This window comes from Prunus mume, linkage group LG3 (genome assembly GCF_029339155.1).
Source record: "Prunus mume cultivar Tortuosa linkage group LG3, ASM2933915v1, whole genome shotgun sequence".
In the NCBI taxonomy this organism is placed as follows: domain Eukaryota; kingdom Viridiplantae; phylum Streptophyta; class Magnoliopsida; order Rosales; family Rosaceae; genus Prunus; species Prunus mume.
The window spans coordinates 5,574,675-5,594,907 of NC_142700.1; the positions used below are offsets into that span (position 1 = coordinate 5,574,675).

The 20,233-nt window shown below is 35.4% G+C and overlaps 1 protein-coding gene across 4 annotated transcripts; it reads right to left on the bottom strand.

The window, feature by feature from the left end:
* Nucleotides 1–587: 587 nt before the first annotated feature.
* On the bottom strand, nt 588–18,763 carry AIR9 (Outer arm dynein light chain 1 protein). 4 transcript variants are annotated; one of them, XM_089049015.1, is made up of 39 exons: nt 18,400–18,481; nt 18,130–18,237; nt 17,096–17,958; nt 15,949–16,020; nt 15,727–15,792; nt 15,486–15,557; nt 15,327–15,392; nt 15,129–15,191; nt 14,981–15,046; nt 14,687–14,786; nt 14,351–14,452; nt 13,328–13,560; nt 13,114–13,228; nt 12,428–12,548; nt 11,824–11,999; nt 11,239–11,374; nt 10,903–11,003; nt 10,752–10,799; nt 10,327–10,511; nt 10,108–10,225; nt 9,564–9,691; nt 8,790–8,958; nt 8,432–8,550; nt 8,056–8,224; nt 7,740–7,824; nt 7,545–7,618; nt 7,345–7,464; nt 6,400–6,595; nt 6,184–6,305; nt 5,778–5,985; nt 4,752–4,825; nt 4,410–4,548; nt 3,712–3,893; nt 3,234–3,389; nt 2,773–2,904; nt 1,988–2,046; nt 1,872–1,904; nt 1,637–1,768; nt 588–1,028 (listed from the first exon to the last, which is right to left on the bottom strand). In XM_089049015.1, exons 3-39 carry the CDS (start codon nt 17,936–17,938, stop codon nt 852–854), a joined length of 5,157 nt encoding a protein of 1,718 aa, XP_088905141.1. In that variant the 5' UTR covers nt 17,939–17,958; nt 18,130–18,237; nt 18,400–18,481; the 3' UTR covers nt 588–851. The 4 variants fall into 4 exon arrangements, with proteins under 4 accessions (XP_088905141.1, XP_008225584.2, XP_088905142.1 ...); XM_008227362.2 differs by lacking the exon at nt 18,130–18,237 and having other exon boundaries at nt 18,400–18,763; XM_089049016.1 differs by lacking the exon at nt 18,400–18,481 and having other exon boundaries at nt 18,100–18,237.
* Nucleotides 18,764–20,233: the final 1,470 nt, after the last annotated feature.

Sequence of the window (20,233 nt, forward strand, 5' to 3'; positions counted from 1 at the left end):
AATGCGTCTGGCAGTAGTTTTGTTGGATGTTTGCTAAATTTATATAAACCATTTCAACGTTCAAATTTGTTGCAATTAATAGTTTGGGGTTTCAAAGAATAGCAAGGGCAATCGTTTGGTAAATTTTAATATAAAATGCTGTGAATAATGACTAAAATAGACATGATGGTAGTGTTATGTCTGGCAGTAGTTTGGAGGTGGTGGTGGTGGATGTTTGCGCGGTGGTGGTGAATAAGGAGGAGGTGATGTTGGATATAAACGGTGGTTGTGGAGGTAGTAAATGTGGTGGTGCATTTCATTTGTTTAAAATGAATGATGATATTTTGAGAATTAAAAACATTAAATTTCAAATTTGTTGCAAGCTTTAAAATAATCGGGTTGTAACTTTAAAGTTAAGCAAGTTTTTGACCAAAAAAAGCAATCCCAAACGGGGCACCAACCACTTTTTACATCAGCTATCAGACAGCAGCAGGCATTTGCTTATGAGTGAAGTTCACAGTAAAGCTGCCCAGCCTTGACCTATGGGAGAACCAAAATACAAGCGAAACAATTCGGTATTTTATGCAATCAACCTAATAATATTAACCTTCTGAAAAAGGAAAACCAAATAATAATACTATCATTAATTGAATAATGTCGACATTATCATCGATGTTATAATATACAATAATTGTGACACTCGTAATCCCTTGACCACTGCACCTTTTTTTTCAGACATACACAGACATTGTAATCATGAATTAAGGAAGAAAAAAATGGGGGGAATAGAAAGAGAGATGGGATCACTTGCTCACTCAAAAACACTCAGATTGATAATAGACTACCATACTGGTGCAGGTTCACCTTACATATTATGTCTCTATTTTTAGGAGAGTATTGAGGGATGTACTATTGAATCTCTGAGCAAGGCCTCTGATCACAAGCACAATAACATCTCGAAGATGCCTCGACTGCACCATTAAGTCTACCTCATTCTCACTGTCCACTACGATTTTGAGACGATGCTGGTCATTTCGAAACAGCTCCACCTGTACACTCTCCACCTTTCAGTTTCCATTATAAAGGAATACAATGCAAAAAAGCAGGAGGGAAAACGAAAAGGAACCAAAAGAAGTAAAAAAAAGAGTGATAGATCGATCCCCCTCCAGAAATCCAGCCATCTAGCCAAATTATAGGTAGGGGAGAAATCTAAGTAGAATGGGACAATTTCTCCCAATACGTCAACTGTATAAGGAATCTGATTAACATGCCTATGTTCTGTAGAACTGAAGGTGAATGGTGAAAAAAGTTCATCCAAAAATACTCTTTTATTGCATTATTATATTCCGACAAAGAAAAAGTAAAACTGTCAAGTGGGGACTTTTGAAATAAGGAAACAACGTAATAAAATTCTAGATCTTTTTTATATTACAGATGTGGTCAACACCAACTGGAGCAGGATGAATCTGTAGATAAAAGATCAGCCCTATCCAAAATATTAAAATTGTCATATGATTATGATATAGAATTTCAACAATGTTATGCTACATTGTTGAAACAACAACATGTCCTGGGTGGTCAACATTCCAAACATCTAACAATTTGAAAAGCAAACTGGATTAGAAGCATGTATAGAAAGTTAGTAACAAAAACTTACATGAAACGGAGGCGCATAACTTCCACGAATTTCAGTGGTTGGGAAAGAAGTCTTAGAACCAGGCTTTACGACCTTGACTCTTTTTCTATTGACTTCAAGGATTCTTCTCTCGAGACTTCCCACTGCAGGAGCCTGCAATAAGAAAAATAACAAATAGTCAAACAATTAAATTTTTAAGCATTCTAACAGAGGGCAGATTAATTACAGATGTAGAAAGAGAATATTAAATGACAACCTTTTTCGTAGATTGGTCCTTGTCACACAATGTCTGTACCAAATACATTCAGTGTGGTTAGAAATGGTTTTCGCGACAAACAATTCTAAAATACTACATTAAAGACAATGCCAGACCTCAAACTTCACAGATCCAATATCAAGCTTCTGCTTCACTTCTTTAAGAACATCAGGCTCTGCATGACAATCAATGCAAAATTTATAAAGTTGGGTTCTTATAGATTTGAACACAACCTTCTCAGGCTAGAATTGGTAAGAAGATATCAGCCTCCCACATGCAAGAGCAGAAAAGCAGAGCAAGGAAAAATAATATTGGACAACATTAGAGGTAGAAAAAGTTTAAAACACTACTAATGAACTTGTGATGCATAAAAAGGGATAGTGAAATGTCTAAAGTTAGTCAAATTGTCCAAGGGTGTTTTCTAGTTCCCATAGAAGCAATAATTATGATCTAAAGGACTTAATGAGTAGTATGAAAAATATACAAGAGTAATTAAATGTTTCTAGAGACCTAAGAAGTGATCAAAGGAGCAGTTTAGGGGTCATTTATGTCTAGTATTAAGCTAGCAATAATGCTAGAGTCACCAAAGTTGATATGTTGGCCCGAATTTGAAGAAATGAAACACTGGCACATTACTTGGTTAAAAAATTTAGATGATAATTTTGGTGGGTGTAGCAGTACTCATTAATCTGGCCCCTGCTCTACTGTAAGAACAAGATTTTGGAAATAACATAGAAATGATTTCTCTTTTCCTGTGAAAGCTTTATTGCAACAACAATTCAAAGTCTATTTTAATTAAAAGTGATAAGAGATGGGTCCCAAAAAACACAGAGAGAGAGAGAGAGAGAGAGAGAGAGAGAGAGAGAGAGAGAGAGAGAGAGAGATGAGATTCTTAAATTACCAACTGCAATAGGCTCTGTTGATGCAGAAACAGGTTGCCCTTCAACACCATCCTCTCTTACTGGAGTGTAAATGGCAACAAGCCTATACCCTACATCGTCAACATTAGACTCATACATTCTCCCTACCTCCCCTGCAAGTAAAATTTTTCATTTAAGTATTGCACAGTGGAAAAATAAATCATATGATAATGTTATTCAGAAAGTTCCTATAAAGAATTAATATTATTCAGGAAATCAAAATATTAGCTAGCGTATTTACCATCACAAAGAAATGCTGTAAGCTGTAAGACTTGTTGAAAGGAAAAGTGAATCAGGTAACAAATACAGTATTATTATAAGTTTCTAAAGATATATTGTAAGCTACAAAGCCTCCTTGGAACTCTCAGGACAAGATGACACATCTTGTCACCAATGTGTACACCTAAGGTTATAAAAGAGAAACTCAATGACTTAACAATACCTGGTATAGAGATAAGATCAGGACTTCCAACCATTGATCTGAGCCACTGGATTCTACTTTTGCCTTCCTTCCCTCCACTATAATTGCCACGTACAGCATATAAGTTGGTGTGGAAACCCCTCCCTTCAATCTCCAGCTTATCTATTCTAGGGATCCCTACAGATACACAGAAATAAAATATATGGAAGGAATGAGGCTTCATAATACAGGAAATAACAATATTATTACATCCAACCATTCAGAAAGTGAATATGGTCAGAAGCAATAATATGGAGTCCAGGTCAATTTAACAACTTCCAAACGCTTCATATTTCAATTCATGAATAGATTGGCTTAAAAGCCCTTCTTATTAATCTCCAGTTTATATGCTTCAGGAACCCAGGAAAATCATCAAACTGAAGGACTAAACTAATGGATGGAAGAAACATAACTATGTTTAAAACCAAGAGTGTAGTCCTTGAGTTTGGAAAGGAAATACCTGGTAAAATAGGTCCAGTTTCAGCATATACAGGCTCAGTTGACCTTCCAAACACATCAGTCACAATGCATTCACATTTTAGACACCGTCCAACATCTTCTAGTCGCATCTTGTAGGAGCAAGAATGCTGAGCAGGTAATAGCTCAAAGGTTTTTTCATCTCCCACTTTTGAAGAAAAATACCTGCAGCATCCCTTTGTGTCATATAATGAACAAAATGAAATAGTAAGAGCTAATAAACTTGAAATAAGAATTTTAAAAAAAATCAGTAAATTGGATGCATGTTCAAGTTTAAAAGTTATATGACACTAGAAATCCTGGATGAGAACAGAAAGCTGCACGCCACTTGCAAATCAAAGGATTCAAAACTAGCCGTTTGATTACCAGAACAAAATGTTACCAGATCGTTGTAAAAAGTCGAATTCCCATTTAAGATAAGTCCTTATAAAGCAACAGATTCAGGGATGTCTCTTGAAAAACAAAAAACCAAAAAGGAATCAAATATCCAGCTGAAAGCCAAAAAGTCCAAATGATGCAAATGCAAATGTAATTTGTCATCATGTTTAACTTTTACAGCATGTATTTCTGAATCTTTTTTTGCAACTGAACAGAAATGAAATATTGAGCCCTTAAAAGTGATAGTACTGCAAAGATATTTGAATGCAATCGTGGTGTGGATTACTGAAAATTACACCATACCATTGATATCTGACATCTTTCTTGTACTTGTTCCACACAAGTTGTTGATTCTCACTCTCCGGGATCACTTCAACAACTGTAAGAACATCACCTTCGATTGCCTTTCCAGTGAGAGCAAGCATCTCTAGTCTTGGAAGCTCTGGAGGTTAATGCCATATCCAAATTCAATTTAAAATGGTTTTTTAATCTTTACCATGTAAGACAAATAACAAACCATATCCAGACCATAAATTTTTTCTTCCTTTCCAACACATGTCCAGAGTCCAGAAAACAGACGAAGGAAAAAATGCACGTCAACAAATACATATCGAAGGTCAGAAGCATTCAAAAGGGACTTTCTACCTGGAAGAATAATGTCAGTCGTCTCAGACAACCTCAGTTCTCCAACCACCGAATCTGAACGAACTGGTGTGTATCTATGAGATGCATATGGAAAAGTTTCTTAGGATATATATTTCTACATATTCATCCAAAAAACTCTACATGCATACGTATATATAACTAACAAAAAAGTAACTACTGAGTAATAGATTGGACATGCAAGTGTGTAGGAAAGTTTAAAACCCAATGATCAATAATTGAATGTGTTTCCTTCCCAAGGATGTGATAGGTATGGGAATGATTGTACAAAGCACTATAAAAAGTTATCAAAATCTGTGTTTCTTGCCCCATGTAAAGATTATGTAGGATGAAAAAGCAATGTAGACAAGATTGAAAACGAAGGTCTCCTAAACTTTTAAAAGTTTGAGATCCTTCCTAAACTTGTAAAAGTTTGAGAGTTTTGATGTTAAGAGAATCTTGCTAGTACTCACAATGAGTGATATGCCACACTTCATTAGTTGGTTCTGCATTTGGGTAGCATCCCTAAGATGCTTTTGACAAAGACGCCCAGAGAGAAGCCACAAAATCTAAATCTATCCCAAAACAAATCCACTTCCTTCACCTCATCGTAGAAACACCCATTGTTCCATTCCTCCACATTGTTATGATTTGTTTTTTTGTAGGAACATTGCAAGGAAGTTTTAACACCACTCTTTTACAAAATAAGATTTTCCTTTACTGTGTACAGGAAGTAATTTAATGTTAACAAATTTTTCTAATAAAGACAAACAAATAAAATGCAGCAGCTTTCAAGTAAATACTGGCAGAACACCAATACTTCTTTTGCTTAACTTTTTTCTTTTGTTAGGGGGAAGCAATTTCTGATGAAAAGTCTCAGCATTCTTACAAGAAAAAAAAAAAACCACTCCATAAACTATCTTCAAGTAGATGGTATTTTGCTTGACCCCATCTACTCCCCGGTCAAAAATAGTAAACAAGAAAAGACTACTTTGCATGACTCCAAAGGAAGCAAGACAGAACTTTTACCCAAACAATAAACGGCAGTTGTAGTCTGCATCAGTGACTTCATAAGTGTTAGAGTTGGCCCCATTAATAAGAACGATAGTTCCTTCATTAGTTTCTCTATACCAGCTAAACAGGCTTGATCCTTCATATCCACCAAAGTACTCTCCTTCTCCAGAATAAACACCAAGAGCCAACTCCTTCACTCGAACATTAGAAACCACAGGAAGAGCTGCAGCATTAATTCACTAAACATGTCAGATGTCAAAGAACAAGATAAAAAATCAAGTGATGTGTTTCTTTGATAGCAAAATGAAACAGATATATGAATGCCTTGGTATAACCTAGGCCAGAGGCCAACAGTATTAGATAGCAGATACAGAGAAAATGAACTTATGATTATGTAAATTAAGATTTAGAACTTAGTTACCTGGTGCAACTGGAAAGTTGCAAATTGCAACTAGTGCCTTTCCACATTTGCCATCAGAACGAGTGGGGAGCCAATATAAGGCCAAATAAGCCCCAACATCTTCAAGTACTGGCGTGTATGTTCTGCCATATTTGCAAACCATTCACATACATCCTTTCAAAAATGGAAAAACAGATTTTGAAACATGAGAAAACACATCCCAGCAACAGAACTTACAATGTTTTACCACATATAACAACATCTTCACATGCATTAGATATATCCTGCAATGCAGATCCATGCAGCTTATTCTTTGTTCTGTACCAAATATATTCTCCAACACCTTCCTCTCCACCAAAATATGTTTTTCTTGGGACTAAATTATCATCCTCGCAGCAATCAGGAATTTCAAGCTCCAGTCCTACAGGATCAGCTGTTGCAAGAAGCAAAAATTGCATTTGTCAAGTTTAAATAAGAATTCTAAAATGAAATGAAAACAAAAGAAATGGATACTGGTAAAATTATGGATGTGATTCAGTATATTATTGTACATTCCAAGGAAAATATCCAGACAAACAGCAAGCTACAGCATCAATTCTAAAAATGCTAAGCAGTTATAATATTACCCTGATGTTCATCAGTTGCTAGCATAGGACAGAATTGTAGAATTTTAAAAAGAACTACAATAGAAGCACAAAATTGATTCCTTATCTTATAAGAGAGAGAGAGAGAGAGAGAGTCTTTTATCTGTTCCAAAAGGTATCCCAATTGAGGCATATCTATTGATGAGGTTTTTGCGGGAATGCTTCATTATGGAAACTACCTGTGCTTTCTGCATTTTAATTCTGGCAAATATTGAACATGAAAAAGCATTTTTGGTTGGAAATGGAACTGGGTTAGCTTTGAATTATGTGACACTACTGTTGAATACAGTAAATACATTTTGATGGTAAAAATGAAAATGTTTTCAGTAACAAAACATAAACTTGCTTCTTTTCATGATTATTAAATTGCTCAAGAAGAATCTGCTTTCTATTGAAATCTTTTGACTTTCGATCATGTTGACACTGTTGAGAAATACTACTAGAATGAGATACATTACTCATCATCCTAAAAGATTTTAACAATTGATCGTCCAAACTGCATCAAAACTGCAGAATTCTTCATAATAAATTAACTAACCAGGAGCAACCACATCAGATTGTATTTTCTTTGGATTCCCTCTCATCCCATCTTTGCGCATAGGAGTGTAAACAAGTTCAATACATGTTCCCACATCATCAAGGGTCAAATCCAGAAAATCTGCCAAGAGAAAAGTACCATATAAATGTAATTTCCATGGATGTGAAATATGTCTCATCTAATTACTCTATAGAACTCACCCTCTGTACTCAATTTCTCCTTGACACCATTTCGTTTCACTCTAAACCATTCATGGGAGCAATTTCCTTTCTCGCTGAATGAAAAACAATGACATCCAGTGTGGGAACAGTCACAATACTAAAGTTCCACGTTTATTTAAAGAGAGAAGAAAATAATAATAACAATAAGAAAAATATATATAAAGGAAGTCTGACCCTCCACTATAAGAAGCAATAAAGCTCAAACGTTGCCCTTCTGTCACTGAACCAAGAAACTCCAAAGACCGACAAGTTGGGGGGCCTGCAATCCGAATTCAAAAATTAACACCATATCTATTTTATAATTTTATTCTGGAAAGATGAAAAGGCATTAATCAGCACCACAATGTACCTGTCAAGCTTATATGACTATATTATTTATTACTGGCAGCCCAGTACGCAAGTCAAAGTGGGAAAAGGGAAAAAAAGAACTAGAAACCTTCATTAGAATCCTACCATTATGAGTAAAGATTACAAGAAATAAACTCATTACCAGCTATTACAGGACCAATTTGTTCGGATAGAACAGTAGGACCACGAGCCCAGTCACTTCTGACAGGCTCACATGATACTGAGATAAAGAAATCAATATCATCAATTGAGAGCATGTATGAAGCAGTTGTTGCACCCCTAATTTCAGTTTGTGTTCCATCTGAAGTAGTCTGCCAATAATACATCACATTTCTTTAATCAAATATTGCATCTAAAGCAACCAAAGCAAATAAACTCATAGACAGTGGTTTTTCAAGGAATTGCGACATTCTAAGATAATGTAAATTACATGTACAAGGTTCTGTGAACCCAACCAGCATTTTGCAAATTGAGAAGAGAAGATATCTTACTAACAGCACAAAGTTGAATGAAATTACCCGAAACCAGTAGAAAACTGAATCTCCCTCTTCACCACCCCAATATTTTTTGTCAACACTAAGTGTAGTTCCTTCAGTGGCATTCCCAATGATTTGTAGAGAAAGCAATCTAGGGCTCCCTAATTATCAAGTAGCATGCTTCATAAGAATGACTTGACAACAAAATATATAAATAAGCATGCAGAGCTATCTATCATAGTTTGTACATCTCCACAACGAAAATTATATGGCATTTTGCACACATTCAATTGAAACCAACAGGAGATCATCATACAACGTATTTATTTTCCACTTGACAAAAACAAACATAAGCAATAATCACCACAACAAATGTCATGACACAAGAGAACAAAATTACCAGGGCGAACACGTTCCTGGCCCATGCATGTTCTTGGCTCACCCACAATCCCATCATCACGCACTGGGGTACATTGGAATGAAATGAATTTACCAATTGCATCTTTTGCAATACGATACTGAAGAATCCCGTTAACCTCAGGTATTAGAGATCCAGAGTCAGTTTCAACCTGTTGATTCCCAGGAAAACAACTAATTATAAGTCCTCCTTATATCACCTAGCATTCTGCTCAGCACTAAAACAAAGGTGACCTTCTTACATGCTATGGTATAAGAAAAAGGAGTTCAGGAAAAGATGGACAAGGTTTCATCTATGACTACAAAAGGTTACGCAGAAAATTACTAGAAAACCATTATAAACTAGTTCATAACTCGCGCCAATCAAGACTAATTAAAGTGATCCCTGAAATTCTTTGATGTTGATATCCACAAGGACATAAAACAACCTCTTCCTTTCCTATATGAAATCCATTTCCTCCCTCCTATCATTGAAGATTCTGTTATTTCTCGCTATCCAGAAATATGGGATACTAGTCTAGAATGTCTTTGTGTTACCAGTCCTAGAGAAGACAAAATATTATCTACATCTAACATTTTGGATATGTGTACTGGTACTGGAACCCAATGCAAAAAGTGTATATGCAACCTACTGTAATATATTCTCTCTCCTTTCTGGGTAAATAAATCAGTTCAAAATATGTAAGACAGTTATCAGGCCTCCAATGGATCAAGCATTACATCAGGTTTTCCATAAATTTGATAAAGGTGTATATACCTCATGAAGATACCAGCTATAAATACTTTTTCCTTCATGACCACCAATGTAACCATATGATGCCGTCAATATTTCACCTTCGGTGTAATCTCCAGTAATCGATAAGAAATTCAAGCTTGGAGGCAGAGCTGCAAGAAGCAGGATGAGAGTTAGTTATACACAAACAGAATTAGGGCTTCATTAATGGGCGGTGATAGTAAGTAACTTGCTTCTTATCAACATTGCAGCTGCTTCAAATCCAGACATTGAAATCAGCAACTGGGTTTGAAAAGTTTTATAAAACATGCATATTGATTTACTAAAATCTCTGTGAAAGTACAGTAAATTTCACAAAACCAAGGGCAGTTTTCACAAAGACAGTGAAAGGCCATAATTGTGGTAGAATGCCGTAGACATTTCGATGACAAGGAGAATGTTACACCTTCCACCACTCTTTATATATAGTGGTGCCAAAAAGCCTAAATATAGGCTGATATTTCAACTTATTGGCTGACATTTTAAATACTTTTATACACACAAACACATGCAAAGTAGATGTACTTACTCTCAACTGCTCTATCTGATACAACATATGCTGGTTCACCAGATTCTCCGTCTGGAGTCATGGGAGTAAATTTTGCAACAATGTAATACCCAACAGCTCCTAAGGGTATGCGAAACGCCTAAACAGAGGTACCATCAATGGACAATTTGCATCGCATATGAAAGCTTTCAATTTAAGGATTATTGAATTCATATGTTCAAAGAATATAGGATCGCAGACCTTTGCAATCTTGGATGTGCTCAACACTTGAAGACCTTTCTCACCATCCAAAATAGAAGAACTTGTTTTATACCACTGTACTCTGCTAGACCCTTCAGTTCCTCCGGTGACAGTACCAGTTGCAGTAATCTTACTGTTCTCCCTTAGATCACCAATTATCTTCAAATTTATTACCTTTGGAGGCGCTGGAATTGGGCAAAGAAAAAAATATTAAAACAACAGGAAGTCGGTAACAGCACACCAACATCATAAAACCAAATTAGACGCATGGTCCAACCATATGCATCACAACAGTAATCAACAATAATAAACAGCCAGAATACTTTCACAAGTAAAATGACAGTAACTTAAACAACGCTTGTTTTTTTTTTCTCAAGAACATAAACCAAATTTAGCTTTAAGATTGTTGACATTATTCAAAATACCTTGCTTCACCACATCAGACAGTATTGAAAGAGACTCCCCTTCGTGGCCTAAAAAAACAAGCACCAACATTTTGTTAAATGAAAATTCATTAGTAAGCCACATTGTTACTGCATAAAGAATGTTCCTAAAGAAAAGGTAATCGTATTTAACCTTCAAAATTAATAGGTATATACACAAAAGCCAAGCGATGGCCAACATCTTCCTTGGTCAAAGTATACTCAGATGTACCAGTTGATACCAAAACGAAGTCTCTGTCAAGGAAAGCCATTAGAAAAAACAAGGGGGTGGGAAGCTCAAGTGAGCAAATTAAGTTCAATATATCAGGAGAAAAGTACATATAGAAATAAATAAATAATAATAATAAGAGGGAAAAATTGAAAAAAGTATCTAGGGAACAAAATTAAGAGGAACCCAAATGGAGAAATACGATCAAAAACCAAATTAGGAAAGCATATTCATGGCGACATATGACTAAAGTATACTAACCCAGTGTCCCTATGCTCACATAACCATTCAAACTTGCTGGGACCCTCTCTTCCTCCAAAGTAATCACCAACTCCTCTGATGGTACTGCCTTCAACAACATCTCCAACAATGTGAACGTTATTGACCGATGGAGGGGCTGCCACCAATGAACATGAATAATTAATATCCTAACCATATTATTTTGGAACTAACAGAAAATGCAGTGAATAAAGGAGGGAGAAAACTGCCTCATTGAATCTATTATAAACCATGGAAACAAATGCTACAGTTTAGCTACATGATGGTCTAACTAAAACCTGAACCAGCTCTTATAAAAATAAAAAATTAAAAAACCTGCACTGGAGATGTTCAAACAAACATACACCAGATAAAGATTTAAGACACAGCAGCTCCAACACTAATTCCAACACACAGGATGGAAAAACAAATTGATATTAATTCATGTTTGTGTTTTTAAAAAAAAGGAAGCAAAAGCATAAGAAGTAACTTGTCCAATTAAGCAAGGCAATGTAATTGTATATTTGACATGGTCATACTGCAAAAGTTATGTACACTATCTTCACAAGAGTTGTATGACTTACGTACCTGATTTTACAAAATCGGTGTATTTATAATGAGGTTCTCCTTTGGCACCTTCTTCTGTCACTGGTGTGTACATAAAAACCAAACTTGAATCAATATCATCTATGGTCAGTCTGTACTCCTCATCTTCAGCTCCAGCAATAACCACAGGACTGCTGTTCCATTTTCTCCTCAACCAACTGAAAAATATGATGGATGTTTTTGTTATTTTATTTTCTTGTACAGGAAAAAGCATAATACATATACATGTACATATGCTAGACTACCATTTTACACCAAAAGCTTAAGGAATAGACCAACAATGCATATCAAGCTAAAACTCTCTTGATTTGCAGCCTCATCCTATATGTGGAGAGACAAACAGAGAAACATATTTGTGCAACCCTACCCTGCAGTATATAAAGTTAGAAAACAACTGGTGGGGTGGCAGATGAGAGGATAGGAACACAAGACCCCTTGAAAAAATAGCTCTAATACCATGTTAAAGTATCACTATACCGAAAATCTTAAACTACTTCGGAATTGGCCAAAAATGTATATCAAGCTATGGATATCCACAGTTTTCTATATATACATGTACATGAACCATTTCAAGAGGCAGTCTCACCTAGAAACACCTTTCCCTGGAGTGCCGCCGCACCAAGCTACCTCTGCATGGCCTTTAATAGTATTTCCCTCCACCAGATCTCCACGAACATCAAGGTTCACAACCTTGGGAATTCCACTTCCTGCGCAAGAGAATAATCATTAGAATGAAAATAGTTCCTTGCACCATATAAAACTATCCCAATAAGCAAGCATGCTTCAAGATGAATTTTTAACATGGAAATACAGTGGCAAAATATAGAATTTCTTTTGTATATTACACTATCCCCAATCTACACTACCCAGCAATATGTCAATGAAAGATACTAAGACAATGCATGCACTACGTAGTCAAGGTTATATGTTTCTCCTTTCAACTGTATACATCAATATCAAAATGTGACTGGAGTATACTTCTTTCTCACTTTGTTGGCAATCATGCTGTCCGCAAGGAATTATTTGTTAGACAGACTGCATAACGGCCACTATGTTTATAACTTATCTCCATATTCAAATGACATTATCTTCTCTCAATAGATGCACAATTTTATGCTTTCATGCAAATAAGTGAATCTGCAAAGACAAATTCCACAGTGTTCTACAGCTAACAGATGAGGATATTTCAGACTTACATCCTGGAAAAAAGTACAATAGGAGGAATTTATAAATTATGCTATTTATTTCCAATGAAAAAGATACAAAATTTACCTGGTGAAACTGGTGAAGATATAGCAAAAATAGAAGGGTACTCCATTTCTCCTAATACCGGACTACACTCCACTTTCAAAATTTTACCAATATCCTCATGCTTAGGCCAGTAGACCTATGTTCAAGGCATTATCAGCTCAAAATAAGATTCGAAGTAGAATCAATTGCCACTCGAAAGATCAAAAACATTGGACATACTGAAAGATTCAATTACCTCTCCTGTGGCATCAGGAATAATGGTGAAATTGGACGGAGTTCTTTCTCCTACAAACCATTGGTACTTTAAGATTAATTGTGGATCAACTCCCAAAGTGTTCTCTTGCACAAAAGTGAACTGGCAGCGACAAGTATCTTCTTCAAATGGCTTCTCAACAGAGGCCTCCTTGACAAGGAAGCCCGGAGGCAAATGATCCTTCCATTGCTCAACTAGAAAGCGAAAAGTTGAGTCTGTACAAGAGACACATTTAATACTTTTTCATTTTTTTTTTCGAGAAGAAACGAAATTTATTAAGCAAAGAACACGGAGGTGGATAAGGCAACCACAACCGAAGAACAACAACAACACAAAAAGAAACAAACAACACCAACCCCTCCCAAACTAACAGGGAGGAACAAGCCAATAAACCACTGAAACAACATACCCCCCAACCCTCAAATAACCACTGCTGCCATATCCCTCAAAATAGTAGAAAGAGAATAATCTATAATACTTTTTCATAGAAACATACTATCATTAGTATAAAGAACAATACAATACAGGAGACTTTACTGGTCTAACTAGAGTATCAACTACAACTGCAAAACAGGGCTAAACATAACATGACAGCAGCCAAACTGGAAACTAAAATACAGCAGCACTCCAATCATAAAATATAGCCTATAAAGAACTCTCCCAAAATACGTACTTCTCTTTAGACATACATACACACAGAACACTATAAGTTCATTCCAAGGGCAAATGCCAGCAGCTCATGAGTCGTGACTAACATTATTCATGCATTTGAATATACTATGATTTAATGAAGCATAATACATGATAAACCAACAGAATTCCAGTCCCCTTATCAAAAGCGACTCGTATATCCAAAAGCAATTATGAAAGACAGTAAGTTATCCATTCAAACCTTTTACTTCCAACAACAACTTATCCATTCAAAACAAAATAAACTCTGCACACAATTATTGTGCAGGAACTGAATTTGCAAAATAACAGAATAAAAGAAGTCAAAGTACACACCTGTTGCATGCTCTGGACGACAAAACTCCCAACCATCTCTAATGCACAAAGATGTGTGTGCAGGATAACGCTTTGCAATTGCTACCTCTTCTCGGGAAAGATCTGAAAAATATTCAAATAAACTTGTAAGAACACACTATAGTGATATAAAAATATTAAAGCAAGAACTAGAATACAAATAAAGGGTAAAAGCTCATATACATACCAAAGTATATATAAATACAATATATATACAGATACAGAGAGAGAGAGAGAGAGAGAGAGAAACATAAGAACAGAGAACAGGTGAACAAAGTTGAGATGCTGAAACCAAACCACAATTGTTCTACAAGATACCTCTATCATTGAACTTTTTTAAGGTAGGACCAACAAGCAAAATGGAAGCTGCTTCTAGATGAGGCATTTTAAGTATGGGATTCTCCTCCACTCGTAAATGCTGTGGCACAAGAAAATAAAGTACAACATGTGAGTTTACATCCCTGAGTCAGATAAATCCCTTTCCTGTGAATATGCGATGTAATCACACTGAATTTCACCCAGAAATCACCACAGCTAGTCTCTATGACATTAAATGTGCCAAGCCACACAAGACAACTTGGGGGGAAATGTCTAACGCATTTCAAAACTAACCTCAAGTACTGGTAAATACGGGAAACCCTTCAGCGTGGAAATTTTGTTTTTGCTGGCAGCTAATACCTGTTGGAAATCATAAGTACTTAATTCAAACACTGGGGACAGGGGAAAGAGCAACAAGTTGCATGGTACTAAAACAACAAACCTGTAGTCGAGGTTGGCTTGCCATCGTAAGGGACTTCAATTTATTTTGAGCAACAGAGAGAAACTATACAAGGAAAAAGAAACCAAAGATACATACTATATGTTAAGATTATTACCACTAAGACCAATCCAGGAAGTCAATATAAATAGCAAACTTCCATAGCACATCAGCAACAGAAAACTATTCACGAGGCCTTACCTCCAAATTAGGGAGCTGAGGGAGGCTTGCAAGTGACGTGATTTGATTTCCAGCAAGATAAAGTTGCTACACATGTTAAAAATTCAGAACCTTAACAAATGGATCTCTGTATTCTTTGATTTATAGAAACTCAAAGATTAATATACGTGAAACACAAACCTGTAAGACTTTGCAATTTTCAAGAGGTTCAAATCCAGGCCCTTTGAAATCATTGAAACTCAAATCAAGAACCTGAAAATAGAAGTACTATCAACCATTACAGAGCTAGTTATTTGCAAATCTGCAAACATGGTTTACATGCTTATCATGTGCATAATAATAAATAAATAACTTTGTAATTTAGTAGATTACTAAATATTCGAACATGTGGAAGGAAACCTTTTAAGTCTGATTAACAAACCTTTACTCGTGTCAGTATTTCAACTCCCTCCAACATAGACAAGAGATTGTCTCTGAGATAAACAAACTGCCAAGTAGGAGCATCATTTAAAGGAACAACTATAATCACTTAAAAGGAAAAACATTTAAGGAGACGAAAAAAGAATTTGACAAGGCATCTAGTTAGGTAGATGGCAAAACTCTCTTCAATAAACAGCAAATCATTCATAAGAAATCAGTTTACCTCTAAATTTGGTGACAAGTTCAACCCACTAGCCTTGAGACTGCGAACTCTGTGACCTCTAAGATCTAACCTCTGTTACAAAGAGTAATATGGGCAGTAATAAGTACAGAATGGAAGATATGATAATGTTTTACAAGTACTCATCTCCAACAGCATGGAGTAGACATGCAATCGAAAAAAAAAAAACACGATGATGATGATGGATACAAATCAAATAAGGTACCCAATGAAGTGCGTGTGAGAATGAAGAGGAATAACAGGCACACATACCACAAAGAGTCATGATAATAGATACAAATCAAATAAGGTACCCAATGAAGCGCATGTGAGAATGAAGAGGAATAACAGGCACACATACCACAAAGAGTCATGAGGACTATTCAATGCATAAGTTTTTATATCGTATCGTAATAGCAGGTCACCCATAATAACATTGTTGTGTTTAATAGGGTTTTCTCCAAATGCCTTTTCAAAGTCTATTCTATCATTTAGTCGCTTGTAATTTGCCTAGGACATCTCTGAGAACTTTATAATAACATTTAAAGATAAAGGACTTCCATATTCTATTTACTCTTTCTTATTTTGGAAGGATAAAATTGCATCTCTTCCACTTCAGATGTACAGATTGGTCTGTTTCCTTGGTCGTCAATTAGTTTCCCTTCGTAACCGCTCAATCTCTACGGACTTGGGAATTCATATAGGTCGTTTCCAGGAGACTATAACTTTTGAAACTAGAAAAACATATGACAAGCAAACATTTATCACACCTCAGTGGCAGCATGCAGATTGCAAAACACTGTTATTTACCAAAATCCTAATATATTTGGTTCATCTCTATGCTAATTTTTTTCATAAGAAACAAGAAATTTATTGAAGAGAGAAAGAGAAGTACAAAACAAGATGGACACAGAGTCCATTTGAATCAAACACCTAAAAACAGAGCGCACGCATTTCTGAAGACATAGATTACTATACACAATCAAATTGAGACTGACACGGTAAAAGAAATAGTAAATATGAAATAACTACTTGACAAAAGATATATAGCTGAAACATATCAGACTATGAATGACTACTTGCACCACTTCAAAGCCTTACAAGGTCAATAGAAAGATGACACAGTAAAAGAAATAGTAAGTATGCTTACCAGATCATCACCAGCTTTGATTTCCACCTTTGGAAGGACTATAAGCCGAGAATCCCGTCCTTCAGGAGTTGCTGCTTTCCTACGTCCAGATAAACTAGAACTTCTATCCAGAGAAGAAGACAAAGACCCGGATCTCAGTCCACTAGTAACTGTAGGAGATCGGGCTGATGAGGAAGAAACCTTTGAGACTGACTTCCTGACTCCACTGCTAGCACTACTGTCCAATGAAGACGTCACCCTTCTTGAAGATGAAGATGAAGATGAAACAGACAATGCTGGCTTGACAGAAGGTTTCCTGACAGTCTCTTGCTTAGTCACCTGAGACCCAGTTGATTTATTCAGACTCCGGTCTAATGGCGATCCTGGAACCGACTTTCTAACCTCTGAAATACTGGTTCGAGTTGAAGATTTAGTAGTGCCAGCTGAAGGCAATGAACTCCTCCTAAGTTCTGGGAGAGACCGCCTTACAGCGTCCGTGGTCTTTTTCACTGCACTTGGAGCAGCTGCAGCATTGTTTTGCTGTCTCGTGGTGGAGACTGCTGGCTTCTGAGGCAAACCTCCAGTGCTGTTTCGCCTTGCGACCGGAACTGAATTTGAACTCCGGGAAGACACAGTTACACTTGACTTGTTGGCACTCGAACTAGGATCCAAACCACTTTTGGGGTCTACTTTCTTTCTAACAGAACTAGTTGGAACCGAGACCTTTGATGTAACCGCAGCACCAGGTTTCACAGTTTTGGCAACTCTTTTTGCAGTTTCGGATGAACGAACAGAGGCCTGTTTCTCTGGCATTCCGGGCTTTTCAGCTGGGTCTTCGCCCGATTGCACTAAATTGTCCTCCATTTTAGTTCACCAACCGAAAGCTACATTCCAACAACAGTGAACAAAGCCGGGTAAGTTTTTCGAGCCGCTGTGTTTGGTTTCCAAGAAAATGCAGAGGAAAATGAAAAGAAAAATAGGAGAAAATGAAAGACTTCTGTAAACATTTACACCGTTTACTCAACTAAGCTCAAAGCCTCAGAGTCATTCCTCACCTCCAATTTTCACCAACTAACTAAAGGGTAATTCAACTAAAACTTCATATGACAAAACATTTCAGAAGCAAAACCTCTGCTCTTGTAAGTGAAAGATCATACTTGGATCTAGCACAAAATGCAGATTCTTAGCAAATACCCAAGCACCCAGTTCGACTGAAGCTGGGACAATGGACTTAGAAAAGAAACTCAAAGGACAAATTCAAACACACACACACACACACACATACAGACACAAATAAACACAGAGATAGAGAGAAAAATATTAACCTGGACAATGTCTCAGATCTGGGGTGTTACAAAACCAAAACCGAAACTGTAAAGCATTTCTAGGGTTCGATTATTTTGGCAGAAGCTCAGAGCAGGCTTCGAAGTGTCCGCTGCTTCGTGGCACCAAAAAAGCACCTAAAAAGCAATAGAGTGAGTGAGAGACTGCTCTTTGCTGAGCTAAGAAATGGAAAAGCTATTGGCTAAAGGCCAGGCCATGCCATGTGGGGGTTAAAATATGATGGAAAAAAGTTGTCTTCTAGAAAAAATTTGCAAATGTTAAAAAAAAATGGCGGAAACTGTAATGCATTCAAAACACTGTGCAGCTCCCTGCAGAGTTGAAAAGGTCAAATGGATCTTGGAAATTGGAAATGGAAATAGGTTAGTGAAAACTAAGTACAGTCTGCTTTGGATAAATTATTCTGTGCTTTTCCTTTAAGCTTCTTACCAAAACCACAGAAGTGACAGAATTTACTAACCCACAAACATTCTTACCTCTTCTTTCCTTTTTGGTCTAGCATTCTTTATCTTCTCTTTCTTTCTTTTTTAATCTCCATCTCTGTAAATTGGAATTGTTCAAGACAGTGTAGCAGCATACTTATCTCAATACACGATTCAAGTTCAAAGTATGACAACATAGATATACAACTTAGTTATTATTTCATCAAATTATCTTAGCCTTATTTAATTAATTTAATTAGTAGTTATATTTTAATTATTATTTCTTTAGTGAATAATTAGTATTTAAATATTTAAATTAATTTCATCAATTACTCAATATTTTTTAAAATATTGTACAAAATTAGTTTTTTAGTTTAATATTGTAATTAAGTAATATCTTAGTATTATTTAATTACTTTAATTAGTAATTATGTTTTATTTATTATTTATTTAGTGAATCATTAGTATTTAAATATTTTAATTAATTCATAAATTACGTCATAAATAGTAAATAATTATATTTCATTATCTCAAATAACTTTTGGACTTCAAAATTATTGAAAAATAGTTTCAATCATTTAAAAATCCTAGAAAATTATTTTAGTATTCCAAACTCTAAATCCAAGTAAAACACCCTAACTTCCAAACTTTTCCAACATTGTTCCAAAACCGTTCACAAAGCCTCGAACCTACCACTAAATCTAGTTTCTTTAGGTTTTTTATCCAGCTTCTTTTATTTAATATATGTAATTAAGTAGTATTTTAGTTTTTTTTTAATACTAATGAAAATAATTAAATAACGCTAAGATATTATTTAATTTCAAAAAGGAAAAAAAATTATTAACCTAAAGAAACACCTGTCTCCGACAAAATTTCGTGGCATAGGTCTATGCTAGAGAAAATCTGTCGGATTAGACTTCTCACAACAAAGTTTTGCTGGCTATGTCTATGCTGATGAATTTCATCGGGAGAGGTCTAATCCGGCAAATTTTTGCCGGTATATTTCTATGCCAACGATTATTCATTGGAATAGGTTTTTTTAAAAAATATAAAAAAATTAGTTTATTTAATTAAGTAATACCTTAGACTTTTTTTAATTGCTTTAATTTGTAATTATATTTTAATTATTATTTATTTAGTGAATATTTAGTGTTCAAATATTTAACTAATTTCATGAATTGCTTAATAAATAGTAATTAATTATTTTAAATTATTCGTGTGCACTTTGTTTTTTTTTTTTTAAAACAAAATTAGTTTGTTTAGTTTAGTATTTCAGGTTTGGAAGGTAAAATTCATTTTTAGAATACTAAAATAATTCTATAGGTTTTTAAATCACTGAATTTTTTTTAAAATAATTTCATAGATTAAAAATAATTTTAAAGTCCACACAATTATT